The following is a 23,532-nucleotide window of genomic DNA, read 5'->3' on the forward strand; positions in this document are numbered from 1 at the left end:
AATACTTTAAACGTCCTTCCCAATAACACTTTGATCTCTAACAATCAAACCACCCAGGCTTAGTGTCATGCAGACTTCAGAACATGTAACATGGTCAATTTCATTGTACCTTAAATTTAAAGGCACATTAACAATCTTGTAAACCTCATAATTGTAACACTAAAGATATAATTAATCACAGCAGAGAGAGCTTCATCTAGTCATGTGCATGTAGAGCTTATATCAGCAAAAGGGATTTTTTAGATTAAAAAATCATTTTTTCCCCTCACTAATACAAAATAATGGTGGAAAGCCATTCAAATTAGCACTGCTACAACTATGTGACTGCTTAATTCTCTTGTACAATGCTCATATTTTTAAAGCATCCTGTATATCTATTTCAGCTTGACTATTTTATAATTTTTTTTCAGTTTTTCAAAATGGACAATTGCTGGGCTGATAAAATGGCTACAGCTGATCACCTGCTCCTAGTTCTGGAAGATCCTAAGCTGTTCCAATGGACAAAGGCTACCTCATCAACTTGCTGGAAAGTGAATTATATTGTATAAACATCCCAGACAAGCCAACACAAAGGATTTGTAGACAATAAGTCTGCACCTGACAGCTGTGGACAAAGGTAGAGGTATTTGCAACTCCTAATCTCCAATGCTGTGCCAATGGCATCACCTTTACCTGCTCCAAAACTCAATGGGTTTCAACTAGGCACCTCGTTAGCCGAATAGCTCGACCTGAAACTACCCTGTCACATGACCAAAACTTGAGCTGTTTGAATTCCTTTAAGTACACAGCTTTTGCATTTCATCTTCAGTCACTACTTGACCCCAGAAGAGGATGACGACTCCAGGCAAGCAGCCCGCTTCTGTCTACCACTTTATTATCTAACAGATAGCTGCAGAAAGAGCTCTGTCCAGGTGAATTGCCTGGCCCTTGTCTATAATGTGAACTACTGGAACTTCTTTATCTGTGCCTAATCTTCTGTATCTATGTGCCTTCTCCCATCATGGAAGTCCTCACTTTTGGAAAGTTGAATCGTTCTGCAACAGTTCGGCCTGCTAACCTCTGAAGGAATATGCCATTGGACCTTTGATTCTGGACTGCAGACCCACGTGAAACCATAACTCATTTTTTTTTTATTGTGGTCTTGCTCTGTATCCCTTTCTTTCCCTTATCCCTCTTTTATTGTATGAGTGCAAAAAGGGGCAGATGTTGCAAAACCCCTTTCCTGTGTTTTGTGTGTGTGAGAAGAATAAACCAACTCTCTTATTTTACTTTATCTCAAGTTTTCTGCGGGGTTATTAATAGAGGATTGGATAACTCCAAAACTGAAGGGTTGGGGAAAATACACCATCACTTATAAAGGGAGAAATCAAAAATCAAAAACACCTTTCTGTTTACAGACTGGAACTGAGGGGAGAAATCAGGGCTGTTCAGATGAATCCCTTCTGGTCCGTAACTGAAATTATGTGAATAATTTGAATTAAGATATGCGATGGGATCAAAGATTTGGTGAGGGGTATTTGCATTTTCAAACAAATGAATACACTGTCATTCCCCAAAAGGGTACTATTTTAAAAAGCTAAAATTATTTAACTGTTATGTAATAGACTTCGATTGGCTAATCTGGTCAATTGTGCTTTTGTACATTACAACAGATGCAGTGGTGTTCCTATCGCTATTGTCAGAGTACCACATGTTACCTCCTAATAAACAGGCTGCAGGAAGGTGCAACTGACAATTGCAATCAATCACTTAGAAAATGATGACAAAAAAAACTTGATTTGTAACTTGTGCGCATGAAATATTGTCCATTTGTATCTGGCAGATTGTTAATAGTAGATTAATTAGACTTTACTAAAAATCTATAATCTTGGCTCTCCAATGTCTTAATGGTTAAATGTAATGCATTTATGCTAACTCATACAACTGCCCCAAATTTGTTTCCCTGTCTGTTCTCAGATGGCTGATCTCAACAGGGACAGCAGCAGAATTCTAAACAGTGCCCCCAACCCCTCCCCTCCCCGCCCTCCCGATGGGCTAGTTATTAAATGATGGCATAAGTATCCACAAATGCCAGAAGCCACTTCTCTGAAATAGTCAGTGTTTAAATGTAGTGAGTGGCACAAACTACTCAGCTACAGAAAGCATCACAGTTAACACATGCCCTCATCTGACAGCCATGCATGTGCACTGAGATTGCACTCTGGTGCACTCTCACCATGAGTTTATTGGGAAATGTTCAGGAGAAGAATGTCTACATGATTTCCCAACCCCCCCCCACCATTTCCCCATCCACTTAGCACAGAGATCCTGACGATGATTGTGGCAACCTGACTGCTACCTCAGCGAGATATGCTAACTCAGCATAGGCTTGAGTTTGATCCCGGAATCTTCATAGTTGTTCACTTATAACAACTACAATTGTCATGTTTTTCTCCTCAGAAGGTGGAGTTGTACAGAGTACACTATTCATTTCTGTTTAACTTTGGCTTCACTAGACTACTCCTGTCAGCCAAAGATCAGCTGCTTTCTGAATTGGTGAGCACCTGGTGGCGGTAATGGGTTAACTCTCGACATAACGGGCACATTCTCGACATGGAACTGAATTAATAATAAATTCCTATAAATAAAGTCAGGCTAGTACTGATAAGCAGTTAGGATAAACAACAGTTTCTGTGATAAAAACTATGGTACACAAGTTGCAATCAATGAACCATTTCTAGCTATTTCTAACAAAAAGCAATGCTCTTAAAATATTAATGTGGCCCTAATGAAATTAAGCCATCCTGATCAGTATTTATCACAATTAAAGTTTGCAATTACACCTTACCAATTCAACCGTCATACTAATCAAAGACAGCAAAGGAGAACAATATAGTCCTGGCTTTGAAAACAGAAGTGGCCATTTTTTCTGAGCAAGTCTTTTTTTTAAGATCAAAAACTCTACAAATATAATTGTATTAGTGAATCATTTCAAGTGTAAATTCAGTCAAGTTGATCATTTTTTTGATCAATTTAAGTTTCCTCTCTTCCCCATTTACATTACAATTTATAAATAACCCTGTCTGTTACATTTATAGAGACAAGATCTGAATGACTTCAAATAAAATCTAAAAAACAGATAAAAATAAAATAGATTTTATACGTCGTTTTCCTCAAAAGTTTTAAAAAATTAAAAACACAAAGAAATATGAATAACTTGATAAAAGTGAGCTTATTTACCTAATTATAAATCATTATAAAGGGCGCAGTATGGTTTTTACTTTGATTATAGAATAGGCCGTACCATAGTCATGCTAACCCTTTGACAAATATCATGATTAATACTGCACATTTTACATTTAGGTATGGCTTCTTTCTAAATCATTAAATAGCATTGCCACTTAATAACAGTTCATTTTCTAAAACATTATCATATACAATTGCATGTAAACCAGGTATCAATAGCATGCTAAACAGAGATTCATAAGTGCCGGTTACAGAGCACAATGTCGCAGTTAATCCAGGGCAGGGCTACGGTGGCTGTAAGAATACCTGACCTTGTGTCGGTGCATTGTACTGGAAGTGACTGCTGAGTGACCATGCTGCACCCCTGTTCATCGGCATCGCTAGAAAAAATGGATATTCTGAAGCCATCAGATTATGTAACAGCTTATCCTCTGGAAAGTGTTAGTCCCACTGCCACATTCTATAGCACAGCAATTTCAAAAGTATTCAGTGTGATGCAGCATTGCTGCTCATTGGATGCTCCTGGTGCCACCTACAACAGATGGAAGGCTTAATGCAGTTTTGAAACATCCAACTCTCACTGCTGAATAGCTGAAAGGTCTTGAAGTTGCAACTATAGAAAAGATACAAGGATCCTGATCAGATGTTTACTGTACATTCTGAATGATCAAATTGAGGCAAAGCATTACCCTCAGGAGAAAGACAATAAAAAGCTTCCAGCAGTTATAAGTGGGCACTAAGTGCTCTCTAACTCATGGAGATCAGTGACAGCATTACTGTCTCCAAGTAAATACAAGTCCAATTAATTTGTCAATCAACAACAGAAAAAAAGCATCCATCTCATACAGTTGCATGCAATAGCTTGCCTTTGCATTCCTAACTCCCCCTGATGTGAGAGTCAGAAAACCTACCAATTAAAATATCCAGAATTTCTACAAACTCCAGTTTTAAATGCTTAAAGTTTAAAATGATGGCACTTCACAAAAAAAATTAACTATTCCAATTAGATATTTAGGATACTTTAATTTGATACTTTCATTAACCCATCAACGTATTCCAATTTCATGACCTTATTTCAATTCCTAACACCTTGCATACAATTGTCTTCAACAGTTTAAAAGTAAATCCAGTGTCACTCAATAATGCTTCAGCGAGCAATCAAAGCAGATCCATCCCCTCAGTGACACAAACATCCAGCACAATTCCTGGCTTTTAGGAAAGCACAAACACAGAAGCTCACACTGAGATTGCTGACTCTCACAGAATCCTATTTTTCAGCTGAGCTGTGTGTCAGCAGATTTTCTGCTCTGATTCAGCCCGAAATAATATTTAAACAAAAAAGGAATCAGAAGCTGCCTGGTCACATCTTGGTCAGACCGTTTTTGTGTCAACCAGGAAATTTTTTGATGGCATTAAACTCCTACAGGAAGGATTTGTCTTTAAAAAAAATTACAATCTCTTCTCTATTTTGAATATCCTTGCTGGAAATTAGCAACTGCTTATCAATGTTTCCAAACATATATACATAAAACCTAATTGTTTCTAAGGCATTTAAGAGCTTAAATCTATAACAATTAATCTTTATTTTAATTCAAAGTAACCTAAGACGCTTTACAGAAGGGCATAAGGAAATGGAAGCTAAGCCACAAGAGATGAGAAGTGTGACCAAACATTTAGCTGAAAAGATCGATTTTGAGAAGGTTTTTGAAGGTGAAGTGGTAAGTAGAGAGGTTTATGGAAGGAGTCCTAGAAATCGGAACCGAAGGACCTAAGCATTATGCCAGCAATGACAGATTGAAATGGTCTGGAATCAAAGAAACAGTTATAGGAGCTATAGGGCTGGAGTAGCAAGCAGAAGTAGGGTTGCTTGATGGCTCAAAAAGAACTATTAACGCATTGGAAAACGGGGAGGTAGTAAAGGTTAGATGGGCATTCATGCGTTCACATATTTAATCCCTTTATAATATTGGATCTTGGTAGACTACATTTAATTTCATAGCTTTGATAAGCCACAGTTACATTCAATCCTCTAATTAAATCGATAAGGAGGAAATGTATTGAGACTATTGCAGTCAGTCAGGCCATTAGTTTCATGGTCTGGAAGATAAGGCATGAACATAGACTATTGGTGCTTGTCATGAGACTGAAGCCAGAGTTAAGGAGGACTCAAGAACAATCTGTGACTGCACGTACTGTCAACATGATTAGTAGGTTTGAGGAAAGGGGCAGAGCATTGAAGTATGAGAGGAAACACGATTCGTCTCTCTCTGCTTCAACTTCCTGTTTTTGGAACTATAAGCGCTTGGAAGCACTCTCAAGTGTAGAAGATTCAACAGTGAGCAATGGGTGAACGATAGGGGGAACATGGAACAGCAATCACAACTTCTATGCAAGTGACTGTCAATTGTAACTTGTACACTGCTGCTCAAGTACTGTAATGTATTAAATATTGCCTATATCAAATAACTTACTAATAAGGCATCAGCTTTAGATAATTGGGAAGAGTCAAAAGGAGCTATAAGACTTCTCCAGTCCATGTATACCACTTCACTAGAGACATTAATTTCAGTATTATTTGACAAAGAAGTAATCGAGTACAAATAAACTTTTGTATCTTTTAGTATTCCAAATTTATCTACCTGTGAAAATTGGAAACTTTTGAAAATATGTTCTGTAATGTGGTGTTCCTGACCTCAACTAATTAAATATAAATGATATTTTATGTACATCAGAGGATCCTGCAGCTGGTCTGCCCTTCTCTATGTTTTTTTAATTCAAGGATACCCAGATTTCAAACTTCCATTTGAAAATATATCTACATATCCTTGACTGGGTAAACTGAAAACAGTCGCATTTTTCTATTAGGAGCATGAGCACCATGCACAGAATCTGTCAGATTAAAAAAAGCCACAAAGGTTTTCAAAAACCCCAAAGCTATAAATAATCATGATGAGCATTCCAGTTGTTTATCCACTGGATTTGGAGATGTTGGGAACACTAAAACACTTAGTAATCACTTAACACAACAAAATGTTTTGCCATTGCCAAGTCCAAATCTTGTAGCAGTTCAATATGTTTAAATGTTAGTGCAACTGGCTGCATGAGAAAGGTGACTAAAACAAAATAATTTCCTCAAAACAATTTGAAAAATAAATCTTCCACATGCTCCACAGAATTCTGAAACATCCTCAAAGACATCGCATTGAAACTCCTAATTGGGCTTTTAATTATTTATAAACATATGTTGTAAGATATTGTAGTACATCTGTGAAGGCTTTGAATATGTATTACGAGATCAATACGGAAGTTGAAATAGCACTTATATCACATTTCAATCCTTTAATACAGTGGTTCCCAAACTGTGGGGCCATAAGACAAGATTTTGGGGTTGTGAACTCCGAGACACCAATGGCTGCCGTAGAGCTCAGACTGACCAGGTCGTTGTTGACATCTGCAGCCTCTCAGAACAAAACCTCCTTTCCAGTGGACCTGGTAGGTGTGCATAACCAGTGGCAATCAATTGTGGCCATGACCTGTTACTAGATGGTCACCCTTGTCTCACCCCCTCCACCTGTCACCTCCTCCCCTCTTCCGCTGGGTCTCTGCCTCTCCCTGAGGTTATGTGCTCTCTTCTGCTGCAAGGAGATAAAGCTATGAGTGTTAGCAATGGCTTGTGTTTGTAACAAAGAAAAACAGCATTTGTGGAGGATGAGTTTAAGGATGCGAGAGAGCAACAGGATGAGGATGTGCAACAGTTGGCTGCTCAGATAGGGTTGCAAGGTGCATGGAAATGAGTGCATGAAATGAGTGTAGCTGCAAGGAATGTTGTCCTGTTAATTGCTGTACAGGAGAATGCTGGGCAAATCAGAATGTAGGATTTGGCACCTGAAATTGCTCTGTCATTCACCTTTCCAACATTCCTGATGTCCTGGACCTTCTTGGTGCACTGACTCAAGGTTGGAGGGACTGTATTCCTGATGCTGATATCCTTGATCACTGCCTGCTTGGACAGTCCTGTCCTTAGGAAAGATCACCTCAATGCAGTCCGTTAGATTCCACAACAGATCCCCTACGAATGAGGCACCTAGGGAACAGACTTCCCAAGGCTCTTCTCCATTCCTGTGGTTGCAGCATCCTCAAAGATCCATGTCCAGGTGACCCATTCTAACCCTCTGTCAGATCCAGCTCGTAATCCCACCTGCACACTTTGATTGGCCAGGAAACCGAGAGGTGGGGGTACCAATACCGTGGCCCAATTAAAGCCCACTGAGGAGTTCAATGGGTTCCCGACCCACCACTAATGTTCCTGGTGTTTCAGCAGAGACTATGGTGAGAAGGCTCCACCCATATTTAATAAACGCACTTGCAATAGAAGGTTTGTAAGTCAGTTCTACAAGTCTATATGTAAATATCAAATAGTCTGAGAGATGGATCTTAAATCAATCAGTATTTGCAGATGGCATTGTGGTGTGCAATTACGGCCATTGTATAGCAAGTGTACCTGCTTCATGTCATATATGGGAGGTTTTGTTCAGAAGTCCCGTTTATACCTCAGGGCAGGTGTGCCATTTGTTCCATTACTACTCAGTTTATCCACCCCAATTATTTATATGATGCCATACCAAGGATTCAGGTTAGCATCTGGACAAGGGCAAACTGATGACAGAAATCTTGTCTGGTCAAGGTTCTAGTGGTTGATAGGGTTTTCATAATTTTGGGCTACTATTTCTAAAGTTGATGCATTTGTATTTGAATAATTTTCCTTTTGTTAGTGTTTTCTAGCCAAGTTTTGTTATACCATCACTACTATGAATATTATATCACACTTTTAACATAGTAAACTGTCCCAAGGCATTTCACAGGAACGCTATCAGATACATTTGACACCAAGCCACATAAGGAGGCATCAAGGCACATGACCAGAAGCTTTGTCAAAGAGGTAGTTTTTAAGAAGCATCTTAAAGGAGGTAGAGAGATAGACAGCCTTAGGGAGTGAATACCAGAGCTTAGCTCCTGAGCAGCCAAAGGTATGCTTAGCAATGATGGAGTGATTAAAATCAGGAATGCTCAAGAGGCCAGAATTGGAGAAATGCAAATAACTGGAAGATTTTAGGGCTGGAGGAGGCTACAGAAATAAGAAGGTGTGAGGCCATGGATGGATTTGAAAACAAGAGTAATATTTTTTAAATCAAGGTATTTCTTAACCAGGAGCCCATGTAGGTCAACATTCACAGGAGTGATGTGTGAACAAGACTTAGTATAAGTTAAGACATGAGCAGAAGAGTTTTGGATGAGCTCAAATTTACAGAGAATAGAAATTGGGAGGCCAGCCAGGAGCAATACCATAGTCAAGTCTAGAAGTAACAAAGGCTTGGATGAGGACTTCAGCAGCAGCTGAGCTAAGGCATGGGTGGATTTGTAGGATGTCAGAGGTGGAAATAGGTAATCTTAATAATGGCATGGATATATGGTGGGTAGCTAATCTCACAGTCAAATATGCTATCACAGGTCAAATATGCTACCACAGTTGCAAACTTTAAAATTCAGCCTTGGACAGTTGCAGGCACAGAGATGGAGTTAGTGTCTAGGTCAGGGAATGAGGTTTATGACAGTGACCGAAGTCAATGGCTTTGGAGGAAATTTTTGTTCACCCAAAAATTGACCAGGTAGTCTGACAATTTAGACAGTGGAGGGTATTAAGAGGTACAGCTAGATTACATCATCAAGAAGCACTATGTAGGTGAGAAATATGAGGGGGTCCTACGATAGCTTATTTGGGGACACCAGAGGAAGCAGTGAAGGAGTGGGAAGAAAAGTTATTGTAGGTAGTTCTCTGGCTTGGACTGGGTAAGGATGGAGCCAGGTGAGTGAAGACCCTTCCAGTTGGACAACAGTAGAGAAACATTGAAAGAGGTTGGTATGGTCAACCATTTCAAAGGGTACATGTGGAGAATGAAGAGGAGGGTTAGCTTACAATGGTCACAGTCACATGGGAAGTCATTTGTGGCTTTGATGAGAACCATTTCAGTACTGTAGCAGGGATGGAAACCTGATTGAAGGGATTCAAACACGGTATTATAGGAAAGATAGACATGAATTTGGGAAGTGACAACATGTTCAAGGACTCTGAAGAGGAAAGGAAAGTTAGAGATGGGGCAGTAGTTTGCAAGGACAAGGAGGTCAAGGGTTGTTTTCTTTTTCAGGCGAGAGGAGTGATAAAGGCAGATTTGTACAGCTGTCATCCCATCAAAAACTGCCCCTCCAAAGCTGAATGGTCTAATTGCAACAATTATTTATTTCATTATAATGTTCACCTTACACAATAATGTATTTTCTGACTCTGCCCTGCTCTACCATCTCTTATAATCTAATGTCAGATTGAATAGCACCATTGCTTGTGTGTGTTTCTTATAACATATAATATTGTGTTCAGGATCAGGTTTTCGCTTCAATTGCAACCTTTATGGGTTTTCCAACTTATTCTTGGCCACCAATAGCAACTACATGTGCTCCTATACATGCTTCCCCCTTTCATAATAAAGTTCCTGGTTCAATTCCATTCCCCCTCCTGATCTAGTGATTTACAACAAATGTTTAGAACTAATTTCCTTCCCCACGTGCCTCTCACCCCTATCCATTGGGTCTCCATTTTTGTTATAATGAAGGTCTAAGGCTGGGTTTTTCCAGCCCCGTCACGGGTGGGACCCGCCGGGAGTGAGGCGGTGCCTCAGCCATAAGTCCATTGACCTGTGGCGGGACTGGAAGATCCCGGCGGCAAGCGGGTGCAGAAAATCCCACCCTAAAAGGTAACATCCATCGTAGTTTATCTTTTCTATCAATACAGGACCTAGAAAACTCCCAGGGTCTCTCTGGTGAGTCTATCCTGCAGCAATGGCTCACAATTGAATTTAGACTTCAGAGAACACAGAGACAATCATATAGTGTAAGATTAGTGTCATACACAGGCATACTTAACACATACAAGACTGAGTAGGGGCCATGAACCCTTTTCTCAAAATGATAATTGGGAAGCTATCATGGTTCATTTTCTGAATGTGCCGAGTTCAATATTCACAACTTTTCACTGGCTTATAATGAATAATCACTTGGCTACTGTTTGTTAGAACAGCATAGATGGAGATTTATTCTGAATCTCGCTTGTTCTGTATCTGACGTAGAATTGGAAGAGCAGATGAATTAATGAATTGTGTGGTGTCTTTATAAATTTTCTTAAATCTGATTTGATTGCTATCTCACACAGAAGGAGTGTTTGGGTTCCTTTACAGTGATATCGGAGGAGGAGAAGAAAGGCCTTTTGTGTTTGAAGGGAAGGTACCAGGAAAAGAATTGTAGGGGGTGAGAGTGAAACAGAGTGGCACTGAGGAAACGGAAAGTGAAGAGAGAAAAAGGGAGGGGAAATGTGGCAGAAATGGCAGAAGATAATTTCTCAAATGCAGAGGCTGGTGATGTAGCTAAGAGGGATGTAAAATGGGGAATGGGAAGTGGGACAGTTCTACCTGAGGTAAAAAGGGGATTTTCATAAGCTCTCGTGCGGAATGTGGCAATATCAGAGCAGATATAGCAGGGACAATGAAACTGGAGAAAGGAATGGAATCTTTACAGCTTTACAGGCAGTGGGCTAGGAGAAACACGATTAAGGTACTGGTAAGTGGCTTGTTAGCGAAAATCCTATCTTGGAAATAGACAGAAGTTGTATAGCAACACCAGTGTGCCATGATGAACCCCACAGAAATTGTAACACACTAAGTTACGACCAAGGGAAAAATGTTTCAACCCACCTGTCAACAAAGGTGCAAGAATATAATAATCCAAAAGATATCCTACAACATTAACTATTAACCCATTGAGTTTAGCAGTTCACTTTCAGCTTTCAAAATAACACCTTTTCTCCATGTTTAACAGCTGTGAAAAATATGCCTGTGAAACATTAATGAACTGTAAGGTTGCGGGTGGAAACTTTTAAATCACAGACTTTAAGCATTAAACTCTGAAGGGTATCAGTTCACAATGAATCGGCCTGACAAAATAGCACATTACTAAAAGACAATATTAGTGGAGATCAATAGAACTATCTTTAAACAAGACACTATTTCCTGTTCTAACCCTGCATTAGCATCTCTTTATTATCTGGAAATGAGCCATGGGGTGGAGAAAGACAAAAGTTCTGATGTAAATTAAGGCACTGTAATTACTGGTCTCCATGGCAAGCTGAAAAGCAATTTAGCTTTTGGGGTTAAGAGTCTAGGCAGGCGATTACTTGGATCTATTTCACCATCCAGAAAAACTTTCTATAATTAAAACATGTCTATGTGATTTTGATGTTTAAATTACTCTGTGTATAAAGTCTTCATTTGGATTTCTGTGGAATAAACACAATTTTCCATAAAGCATTAGACTGGATTTATTGATCAATTTAGTTGAATAATTTAATCCAAATTATATTTTTAATAGTCCTTGAAGATGTAATATATAGCATCGACTGCTAGTACATGGCATTAAATCTCTGCAGCTAAACCAAAATGAGTCTGCATTATCTCTATTTACGCCACCACCACAAAACTTCTTATTCTAATGAAGAATGCAACTGATTTTAAATAAGGGTCTCAATTTCTACTGGTTAAGCAATAAAGTCACGTGCACATGGAGAACACATCCAAAATATGTTTAAACTGAGAAATTGTGTTGTACTGAGACCATAACCATGGTCTTATTGAATGGCAGAGTAGGCTCGAGGGGCCAAATGTCCTACTCCTACTCCTATAATCCTATGTTCCTATAGAAGGTACAGAACAGATATTCAAACAGTAAGGATTCTGTACACTGGAACAGTGGTGGGGCAGCAGGATTAGGGGCAGAAACTGGTCCCGCCAGAGACCCTAGGGAACAGAGCATGAAAATCAGTAAGTACTGGGATGAGGGAGTGCAGAGTTATGCCAGGCAAGGGACTGAGATGCAAAGCTGTAGGTAGTGTGGCCCAATGACTGTTGCATGGCCTGTGGGAGCACTTCAGAATTTTTTAAAAAATTGCTTTCTTCACTTTTTATGGTCTCTTATTTCTCCATCTTAATCTCATCTTTCTTTCCTTCTCTTTATTTTGCTTTCTGTACTTGATTTGATATTGAATTAACTATTCTGACAATTCTTGATTCAGACTCTGCACTGTTGATTAATGAGCTGTTTACAGTTTATATCAATGACTCAGATGAAGGGACCTAATGTATGGTTGATAAATTTGCTGATGACACCAAGGTAGCTGGGAAAGTGGGTTGTGAGGAGGGCATAAGAAGTCTGCAAAGAGACATAGATGGGTTAAGCAAATGGGCAAAAATTTGTTAGATGGAGTACAATGTGGGAAAATGTGAACTTGTCCATTTTGGCAGGAAGAATAGAAAAGTGGCATATTATTTAAATGGAAAGACACTGCAGAACTTTGAGGTACAGAGGCATGTGTGTGTCCTGGTATATGAATCAGGAAAAGTTAGTATGCAGGTACAGCAAGTAATTAGGAAGGCAAATGGAATGTTGTTGTTTATTGCAAGGGTAATGGAATATAAAAGTAGTAATGTTTTGCTACAGTTGTACAGGGTGCTAGCGAGACCCCGAATGTACTGTATACAGTTTTGGTTTTAAGAAAGAACATAAATGCATTAGAACCAGTTCAGAGAAGGTTCAATTGACTGATACCTGGGATGGGGGAGTTATCTTAACAGTAAAAGTTAGACAGGGTGGGCTTGTATCCATTGGAGTTTAGAAGATTGTGAGCTGATCTTATTGAAGCATATAAGAACCCTGGGGGACTTGACAGGGTGGATGCTGAAAGAATGTTTCCTCTTGTGGAAGAGACTAGAACTAGGGGACACAGTTAAAATTAAGGGGTCTCTCATTTGAAATGGAGATGAGAAGAAATGTTTTCTCTCAGAGGGTCATGAATCTTTGGAACTCTCTCCCCAGAGAGTGGTGGAGGCAGGGTCAATTAATATTTTTAAGGCAGAGATAGATACATTCTTGACCAGCAAGGGAGTCAAAGGTTATCGGGGTAGGTGGAATGTGGAGTTGAGGCCACAGTCAGATCAGCCATGATCATACTGAATGGCGCACCTGGCTCGAGGGGCCAAATGGCTTACTCCTGCTCCTAATTTATATGTTTCTTCACTCTGATTGGTTAAGGAGATGCAGAATTGTTAGCCCTGTTTATACAGATCTCCTGTAGGGATTATGCACTCTTTAGCTCTCTAATTGACAGTAAGTTCTAGTGAAAAATCCCACAGAAAGGTTCTGGACAAGTGTAAGTGTAACATAAGGCTGGCACCATTCATTCGCCACCGATGGCTAAATCTGGCCCATGATTTTTCCCATGGCAGATAACCTGACCCTTCTGTCAATGCAACCTTTAAACTGGCCATTAAGGTGTTCACAGGTCATTAAACATAATTCCTTTCCTCACAAAAGGCTCTAGATTCTACTCAGTATTTATGCAAATAATTCATCACTCTAAAGAGGGAGAACTACCCATATTTCACTACCAATGGCAAACATATGGCTTTTTTGAAGTAAACTGTCATGACAAGATTTTGTAGCAATATAAACTTTTCACAGTCCCAGCAAATCTCCTGTCCAATTGCTCACAATAGATCAGTACAGATTATAGAGCATTAGACAATGTTGAGCATAAAATATTCTTCTATGTAGCTGCAGCCATTTGCTGTTATAGAAACTTAGAAAATAGGAGCAGGAGTAGGTCATTTGGCTCTTCAAGCCTGCTTGTCCATTCAATATGATCATGGCTGATCATCTATCTCAATGCCGTACTCCTGCTCTCTCCCTATACCCCTTGACGCCTTTAGAGTCCAGGAATCCATCTATTTCCTTCTTAGATATATTCAGTGACTTAGCCTCCACAACTTTGTGGTAGAGAATTCCATAGGTTCACTACCCTCTAAGTGAAGAAGTTTTTCCTCATCTCATCCTAAATAGTCTATCCCATATCCTGAGACTATGACCTCTTCTTCTAGACACCGCCCCCTCCACAGCCCAAGGAAATATCATTCCTGCATCCAGTCTGTCCATCCCTGTCAGAATTTTATATGTTTCATTGAGATCTCCTCTCATTCTTCTACACTCCAGTAAATACAGGCACAGTCAGCCCAATCTCTCTTCATATAACAATCCTGCCACCCCAGGAATCACTCTAGTGAACACTCACTGCACTCCCTCCATGGCAAGTATATCCTTTCTTAGGTAAGAAGACCAAAACTGCACACAATACTCCAGGTGTGGTCTCAGCAAGGCGCTGTACAGCTGCAGTAGGACATCCTTGCTTCTGTATTCAAGTCCTCCAACAATGAAGGCCAACATACCTTTTGCCTTCTTAAATGCTTGCTGCACCTGCATGCTTGCTTTCAGTGATTAGTGTAAAAGGACACCCAGGTCCCTTTATGCATCAACATTTCCCAGTCTATCACTATTTAAATAATACTCTGCCATTCTGTTTTCCTACTGAAGTGGATAACTTCACACTTATCCACATTATGCTGCATTTGCCATGTATTTTCCCTCTCACTCAACTGTCTAAAGAACCTTGAAGCCTCTTAACACCCTCCTCATCGCTCACATTCCCACCAAGTTTTGTGTCATCAGCAAACTTGGAAATATTACATTTGGCTCCCTCATCCAAATCATTGATATATATTGTGAATAGTTGGGGCCTTGCGGTACCCCACTAGTCACTGCTGTCATTCCAAAAAAAGACCCATTTATTCCTCACCACCACCTTCTCAAGAACAATTCGAAATGAACAATAAACGCTGGTCTTTCCAGCAACACCCACATGCCATTAACAAATGAGAAAAAGCACACTCTAATTGGTATGCACTCTTGTGGTCAATTTGATGCTAATTGATCTTAAACAGATCCTGACACCCTGAGTGGTAAGAAGTAATCAGCAGGAATGAATTACCTTCTTTCACTTTTTAGTCAAATGTGTGACATCTGATTGATCTGTTATATATAATGGTATTGCTTAGAGCAAGTCTTCTAAGGACAAGACTATTGTATCTCAATATACTACAATATATTATTCTGCTGAAATGAAGTTTTGCTCCATCCAACGTCGAAACAGAAATTTGAATGACATTCGTTGTGTGAACATATGAAAATGTGCACTAGATGTACCATTTTTATTACATAACAGATTTCCTATGGCATTGGTCAAGCAATTCAAGTATGTGCCATATGATTTGATTTAAGTCACATAGTGCAAAATGTATTTTCTGTGACGGAATAAGTCAAATCGCTTTTTTAGATGGTACTGTTTGTGAAAGTGTCATCAATTTTTTATTATCATGTTCCTTTACATCAATACTCGGTTTAATCTTTTTAAAAGCCCAGACTATGCTACAAGATTATAGGCAACTGGGTTGAAATTTATCAGCAATGGAAACTGTGGGGTCTAGCAGAAGTGAGGGATATCCTGGGCTGTGGAAAGAGGCTAGTGGAGAAAAATCAGTTGAGTCTCAGAATTTGATCTTCAAAATCTCAAGACACCACACCATAAGAAAGGCAAATTTCTTTTTCCAGACACAATAAATCAGTGGCTCTGAAAATTTCAACATAGGCAAGCTCTGCGATTCAATTATGGAATTTACTACGTGTTCTAATGCTTATTTACATCTTACTGAAAATTCAATCTGGTTTAGGTACAAGTGGTAATCTTCTATTTTATACACTTCTCTCATCCTCATACTGAATCTATTTTTGCATTAAATAATAACACATTTATGTTTTGTTAGTTATCCATACATTGCATGAGTTATAAACTAAGATCATCATTAGTGATGTTACTATTCACTTATTTTTGTGAAGGCTATTCTCCAAAGTAGTGCAGGTTCCGTAACTGGCTTAACCTTTGCAGCATTTTAATTATTTCTACTGATTTACACAGAAAGTGAATCACTCACTCGTTGGGTGAGATATCTGCCAAATTCAAGAGAATTAAGTAGCTAATGCTGAGCCAACACTTGGATCTTGTGAGGTAAATCTTTGAAACATCAATGATTCAACAAACATGGAAATAGATAACAATTTACACTACACATGGCTTCAAGGTGTTAAATTGCACATATTGACTGAGATTCACAGCCATAAATATCACTAGTCGACAAGCTAGTAACATCATAAGCAATCTATCTCAGAGACAGGTGTATGAAAGCAACTGCTGTGATCAAAAGTACTATGGAGTCTTACTAATGGCTGCAGAATAGTTTTGGTTTGGCTTTACTAAAATCTTTGAAACCTTCTTCCCTGCACATGCTAACAAACCACATGGACTACAATCAATTTGCAAATGCAAATTTGACTAACCAATAACCATTACCAATCAAGAACATCGTTAATACACTTGTCCCATTGTTAAAATAATACTGAAACAACCTACTACTCCTTGAAAAAAGAACATACGAATTAGGAGCAGGATTGGCCACTCAGCCCCTCGAGCCTGCTCCATCGTTCAATGAGATCATGGTTGATCTGAATGTAATCTCCTGCCTATCCCCAATAAACCTTGTTTATCAAGAATCTATCTACCTCTGTCTTAAAAATATTCAAAGACTGCTTCCTTCCACCGACTTTTGAGGAAGGGAGTTCCAAAGACTCACTACCCTCAGAGAGAAAAACACTTCTCCTCATCTCTGACCTAAATGGGCGACCCCTTATTTTTAAATAGTGACCTCTAGTTCTAGATTGTCCCACAAGAGGAAACATCCTCTCCACTTTCACCCTGTCAAGATCCCTCAGGATCTTAAAGGTTTCAATCAAGTCGCCTTTTACTTTTCTAAACTCCAGTGGATACAAGCCTAGTCTGTCCAACCTTTCCCATTCCAGGTATTAGTCTAGTAATCAAAACAAAAAACTGCGGATGCTGGAAATCCAAATCGAAAACAGAATTACCTGGAAAAACTCAGCAGGTCTGGCAGCATCGGCAGAGAATAAAAGAGTTGACGTTCTGTTGAAGGGTCATGAGGACTTGAAACGTCAACTCTTTTCTTCTCCACCGATGCTGCCAGACCTGCTAAGTTTTTCCAGGTAATTCTGTTTTTGTATTAGTCTAGTAAACCTTTTCTGAACTGCTTCTAGCACATTTACATACTTCCTTAAATAAGGAGACCAATACTGTACATAGTACTCCTGATGTGCTCTCACCAGTGTCCTGTACAACTGAAGCATAACCTCTACTTTTATATTCAATTCCCCTCACAATAAACGTTAAACAGGGTAAGGACAGAAATTAATTTTCATTGTTTCTAATTTCTTAATTGGAAGACAAGAGGTCAAAAGAAAAGATGTCCTATCTTTTAATTATTCAGACATTGTTGGTACAAATGTGTAAATTAATATTGTTTTCAGGAAGGAAAATCAAGATCATAATATAGGAAAGTACAAAGTACCAAGATTTCTGAATTATAATTGGGTTACTGAGAAACTATAAAGAAATAATCTACAGCAGCAAAACAAACAAGCGTAATTATGTAGCACATCTTAAGACTGTTGTTGCAGTATGTAATGTAGTTACAGGATTTTCATGTCCTTCATGTAGGAAATGGGGTCTTAGCCTCAATCACTAGCTACATAGATTGATGGCATTGAGATATAGCAAGGACAACGTGTTATATTCAAATAATTTGACATGGTAAAACAAATGCAAGAAATTTGCAAGAATATTGTCCATAAACAACAGAAGTTTTGTCTGCAGAGAAACGCGTTTAAATTAACAGTATTAATTATGTTTCAGAAAGCAACAAAACATTTGAATTTCATGTGCATTTATATTAGAAGGAGCATTTTATCAACAACATGCAACATGCTACTTAGGCAAACTCTCAAATAGCACTTTGCTTATTAAATCATGGGTCAACGGTGAATTAACGACTATGGATTGTTTACAAATGGTGCCAATAATCACTTTGTTTGCATACATGAAAATCAAAACCATGTTGCTACTGTCTATATTAAATCTTGAATTCACAAATCAGTCTAAGCTTAGCTGCCAGTTTTTTTTCCTTTTTAATTGAAGAGATTATCAAAAAATTGATTTACTTTTCTGACAGGCTTACTGCATAAGAGATTGAAATAAACGCAAGTAATAAACTTTAATGCAAGGGTAAGTACTCAATATTTAACTTCAGCTTCTGCCGGTATTCTCTATGTTGCCCAAACACAAATTTTAAAGCAATGTAAATAGACTTATCTCATTGCTGATAATTACACCAAGAAGGACTTGCTGCACTTCAATAGGTTTCAGTCTGTTCAGCCTATCTACTCTGTAATTATATATTTTTTTTGATTTAGCAAGATGACAAATAATACTCAGGGAATGAATGGTGTGAGTGCTTTTGGTTCAGGTATAACATCGGCCAACGTAAACTAATGAATCCTCTGCTCTGCCCACAATCTCAACTTCGATTAAGCACCACCCACAACACTGGTATTAGCATTTCCATTTCCTACAACAGCCATATGGTTTCTCTGGAATGAAGTTACTATTGTTTGCCAAATTACAGCTAGACATGGGTGTGGACATGCATCCATTAGAAACTTGTTGGAGATCATCTCCAGTCTTGCAACCAGCAGATAGGGATTAGCTCAGTTCAGAAAAGATTCAAGGTCAAATGACAAAAGACCAAATACAACACTCAGTTGCTGAAACCTGCTCCTTTAAAATTCAGAAGCAGCAGATAACTATCATTACCAAGGGGACCAAAAGACCAGATTTACACTGGGTCACCATTACGGATACTTACTATTGCATAAACCTTCACCTTTAACTGCATGCTTGCGTTAGCTCGATTAATAGATTCCAACAATATATCTTGTCTTAGTAATGTTATGCTTCAATTTAATATATAGCTCAGCAAACCTCCAATGTTACACACTGAACTGAACTTCATATTTATGCAGCTTCCAATGCCATTTTTCACTGTAAGGTAAAGTGACCACTTACCCAAACCTGTCAGTAGTACTGTCTGACCTGAAACAGAAATAACAAAATATTAAACAAAAAACATAGTTCAAAATAAATATTTTCATCATTCAGCTCATTTTTCTTCTTGAGTTTTGTGTTAATACTTCATGCTACCTAGTTATTTAGCAATAATTACTCAAATGCTTGGTAACATTAAGCTGGTCAGAGTTTCATTTAAATTGCACGAATTAAAAGATTAATTTTAAATACAATTCAGCACCCCTGGTCAACCAGCAGCAACAAAGCATGCTGCTTCAGATTCTTAGGGCAGGATCTTTGGGTCGGTGAGCGGGGATGGGCCCCACTCACCGCATGTGACTTTGGGCGTGTGTCCCAATGTCACCGCGTGTCATTCAGATCTTCAGTTCGGCGGGTGTGCAGCAGAATCGGCTGCGCACCTACTGAACTGTTAAAGGCCATTTAAAAACTAATTAAATTAATTACCTGAGTTGCCCGTCCAACCTTTAGGTTGTGGGTAGGCAAAGAGCCCAGGCAGCCTTTGCATTTATCATGAAATCTCATCCACTGATGGGATGAGGTTTCATGAAGGTTTTTAAGGTTTAATAAAAATTTTTAATAAAATTCATTGACATGTCCCAGCTCATGTGACACTGTTGCATGAGGGGACGTGTCTTAAAATTTTTTTTTTCCTTTATTAAAATTTTCCAAAATCAAACTAATCTCCCTGAGGCAGCTCTGTGCCTCAGGGAGATTTCTGTGCTCTTTCGTGCGCATGTGTGAAAGAGCGCACACCCCGTCTCAGCCTACTCTCCCCATCTGCACAGAGAGCGCACAGCGTTTCCGGGTGTGCGTCATGCTGGGGAGGCCTTAATTGGCCCACCTACGCAAAATGGCGGCGCGCAGCCGGTTGTGGGCGGCGATTGGTTATGCGCCTGCCCACAACCACTCCCACCCATCACCCCCCCCCCCACCCACCCCCCTGACGGGGAGAAAATTCTGCCGTCAGGGATGCAAGAAACTGTTCTACATTTGGAAGCTACCAAAAATCAAATACCATGATGATTTGTCTATTTTCAATAATATTTGAATGGCTCATGTGGCAAAACATAGAACAAGGGTATATTTGAAAGTAATAAACAAATTTTGTACTCATACCAATTTTGTAATTGGGGCCAAGGAGGTATTTTTCATATCTCCACGTATACAATGGCAACTCACATTGATATATGTGACTATGGCTTCCATTCTAGAGTATGAACAGCATTGACAAGTAGCTGTACTAGCATAAGATTCTTTTTTTCTTGTATAGTCTATCCTCTTGCCTCGTAATGGAATTACTACCTGATTAAAAGGAGTGATGTCTACTCACCTAAAGTTAGAAATTAAATGTCAATTTAGAAATGTACAATTCAATTGTTCAAAACAATTTGCATTCTTGCATTACAGGAAATTAGTAAACAGCAAAGACAAGAGAATGCGAGGTCCTGGCTATGAATAGACCTGATTTTTGGTTAATACAGTTGACCCCATGTAAGTTAACACCTACACCAAGTACAACTTTATTCCAACCACAGAATTCCAGTTTATCAAAATCATTTCCTAGTTTAGATCAAATTTTTAATCTAAAACAATTGTTCATCTAAAACAAGTGAATACGCGAACAAGGAAGTCACAAACAGTGGGAGAATTTTCATCCTAAGATATCCTAGTTGTTTCCCAGTACTCAATGCCCATTTAGCACAATCAACACTCAACTTATAATAGCTAAGAATAGACGTTTGTTTATTTTAAGAATGTATATAGTATTGCAAAAAAGTATTGAAGCTACTTTGCAGGAAAAGCAAATGAATGATTTCCATCCAAAAACTAGAAATGGTTTTTCAGATAGAAAAGGGCCAGAGAACAAATGTCTGTAACAAAAACAGAATTACCTGGAAAAACTCAGCAGGTCTGGCAGCATCGGCAGAGAAGAAAAGAGTTGACGTTTCAAGTCCTCATGACCCTTCGACAGAACTAAGTAGAAATAGGAAAGGGGTGAAATATAAGCTGGTTTAAGGTGTGTGTGTGTGTGGCGGGGGGGGGGGGGGGGGGGGGGTGGTTTGGGTAGGAGGTAGAAGCGGGCCGTCCAAGGTTGGGCGACTATCAGGTTGGAAGCTGTGGGAGGAAGATCCCCAGAGGAGATGAGGTCAGTGACAGTCCTGGAAACAATGGCTTGACGTTCAGTGGTGGGATCATGGTCCAGGGAGAGGTAGGAGGAAGTGTCTGCAAGTTGATGCTCAGCCTCCGCGGTGTAGAGGTCAGCAACCCCCACCCCCCCCACCCCACCCCGCCCCGCCCCCCCACCCGCCACCCCCCCCGCCCCTGCCCACCCCCCTCCCCCCCCCCCCCCCCCCCCCACACACACACACACACACCTTAAACCAGCTTATATTCCACCCCTTTCCTATCTCTACCTAGTTCTGTCGAAGGGTCATGAGGACTCGAAACGTCAACTCTTTTCTTCTCCGCCGATGCTGCCAGACCTGCTGAGTTTTTCCAGGTAATTCTGTTTTTGTTTTGGATTTCCAGCATCCGCAGTTTTTTGTTTTTATTTTTTAACAGATGTCTGTAGTTTTTTTTAAGCACGACGAAAGAGAAGCGCTGTACCAAACAATGAGGAATAAGGAATTAACTGATGGTTTACTGTTGATAACTATAGTCTATTGACTGCGTGCTATTTACTCCTCATTCCCTATAATGACAGTCAAAGATCTGCTAAAACGGCCAAAATTTAACAGATGGCAGGGCTCCCTACCCCACCACCCAAAGAATTGGCGGGGAACACATCCCCACCAATGCTCGTTGTCCTTAAATCATTCTACCTTCCTCGGATGTGAGATTGTCTGGATGTGAGAATTCTACCCTTTCACTTAGATGTAATACAGCCTATAGTCCATGCAGCACCACCTGGTGCAGTGGCCACTGCTGGGACTACAAGCAGTCCCTAGGGTCTAAGTCCCAGAGTCCAGGACCAGGTAAATGTGGAGGGGTCTCACCGCAGGGAGGGGAGGTGAGGTGAGGCCGCAAGAGAATGTTGGGAAGGGAGTCAGAGGTCTTGATGGCGAGGCTGGACGGAAGGGAGTACCCTTGGAGTCTGACGTTGAGGGAGTGTCCAATGTGGAAAGGGGGTCCCGAAGGAAGCACCTCCCCCCCCACCTTTGCCCGAGGTCTGAGCTGGGCCTCTGAGCATTTTCAAGAAAATGTAATAATGTCTACAATGTTATTGAAAATTATTTTAAAATCGAGTTCTAGGGGTGTTTGTGTAACTTAATTGGATTAAAGCCAGCTGGCCTAGAGGCTTTGATTTATAGAAGAGAAGTAGGTTTGAAATGTTAATTAGGTAAACATAGGGAAGTTAGAAGGTGAAGTGTAATGGGGAAAATTTGCATTTTTAAATAAACCATTCAAAAGAATGGGTGAAATATTACACCTAGCTATAAGTCAAACAATGCATTTATTTTTTCCAAGAAGCTTACTAATAAAATTGGTGCTATGAAAGTGTATTACTGTTGGAAGAGGTAAAGTTCAAAAAGCTTAGTGATATAATGATTTGCATTCAAAAAGGAAAATATGCATAAAGGGAGAGAAGGCTGTTGGTAAAAGGAGAGGAATTCCACCATCTAAAGCCTCCAGCCTGTAAGCCATAATCCGCTGCCTACAAGGACCCAGAGCTGAAAAAAACTCATTGTGAACTCATTGTGAATACGACTGTCCAGATTGTGCTTTGCCAGGGGTCTGTTTAAATCTGTCTTTTATTGTTGCCTTAACAAAGCTGTAACTGGAAGTCAGATTAATTAGGGGATTTTTAGAATAATTATAGTAGTAATTTGTAGACATATGTATGTGCTTACAATCTTTTAATTAATAAACATTTAATTTAGTTTTATAAAAAGACCACTGAGTCTCAAGAGGTTATTATAACTGAATTCAAAGCCTGCATCTCAAAACATACAAATTGCAAAAATTGGTTATGACAGTTGTTTCAAGTTTCCCTCTTGGATTTGAACAGCTCAGCATTTACCATCAGCTGTGTCATAATAGCATCACCGCCCTGCCAGGCTAAAAATTGAGGCCGGGCAGCAAGTGGCCATTAGTCTGCCCCATCATGAAACTGAGGACATATCAGGTGAACGTGAGGGAAGTAAGAAGGCAGTCCAGGTAATTGAACAGCCCCACTCCCTCCTGGCATGCAAACCCACCAGCAGGGGACCTTTAAATTCTGCCCAAGGTGTTAGTCATTGAGAAGGAACTATCTACAAAGGTGAAACTAC

General features: G+C 39.6%; 1 protein-coding gene across 2 annotated transcripts in view; it reads right to left on the reverse strand.

Moving 5' to 3' along the window:
* Nucleotides 1-23,532, reverse strand: part of gramd1ba (GRAM domain containing 1Ba) — a 454,136-nt gene that overhangs the window by 320,017 nt on the left and 110,587 nt on the right. For both annotated transcript variants that reach the window (XM_041174427.1, XM_041174426.1), the window contains exon 3: nucleotides 19,241-19,267. In XM_041174427.1, the coding sequence (XP_041030361.1) occupies nucleotides 19,241-19,267 (27 nt within the window). The remainder of the gene's footprint in view (nucleotides 1-19,240; nucleotides 19,268-23,532) is intronic.

The sequence above is a fragment of the Carcharodon carcharias genome, chromosome 25 (genome assembly GCF_017639515.1).
Source record: "Carcharodon carcharias isolate sCarCar2 chromosome 25, sCarCar2.pri, whole genome shotgun sequence".
Taxonomy (NCBI): Eukaryota; Metazoa; Chordata; class Chondrichthyes; order Lamniformes; family Lamnidae; genus Carcharodon; species Carcharodon carcharias.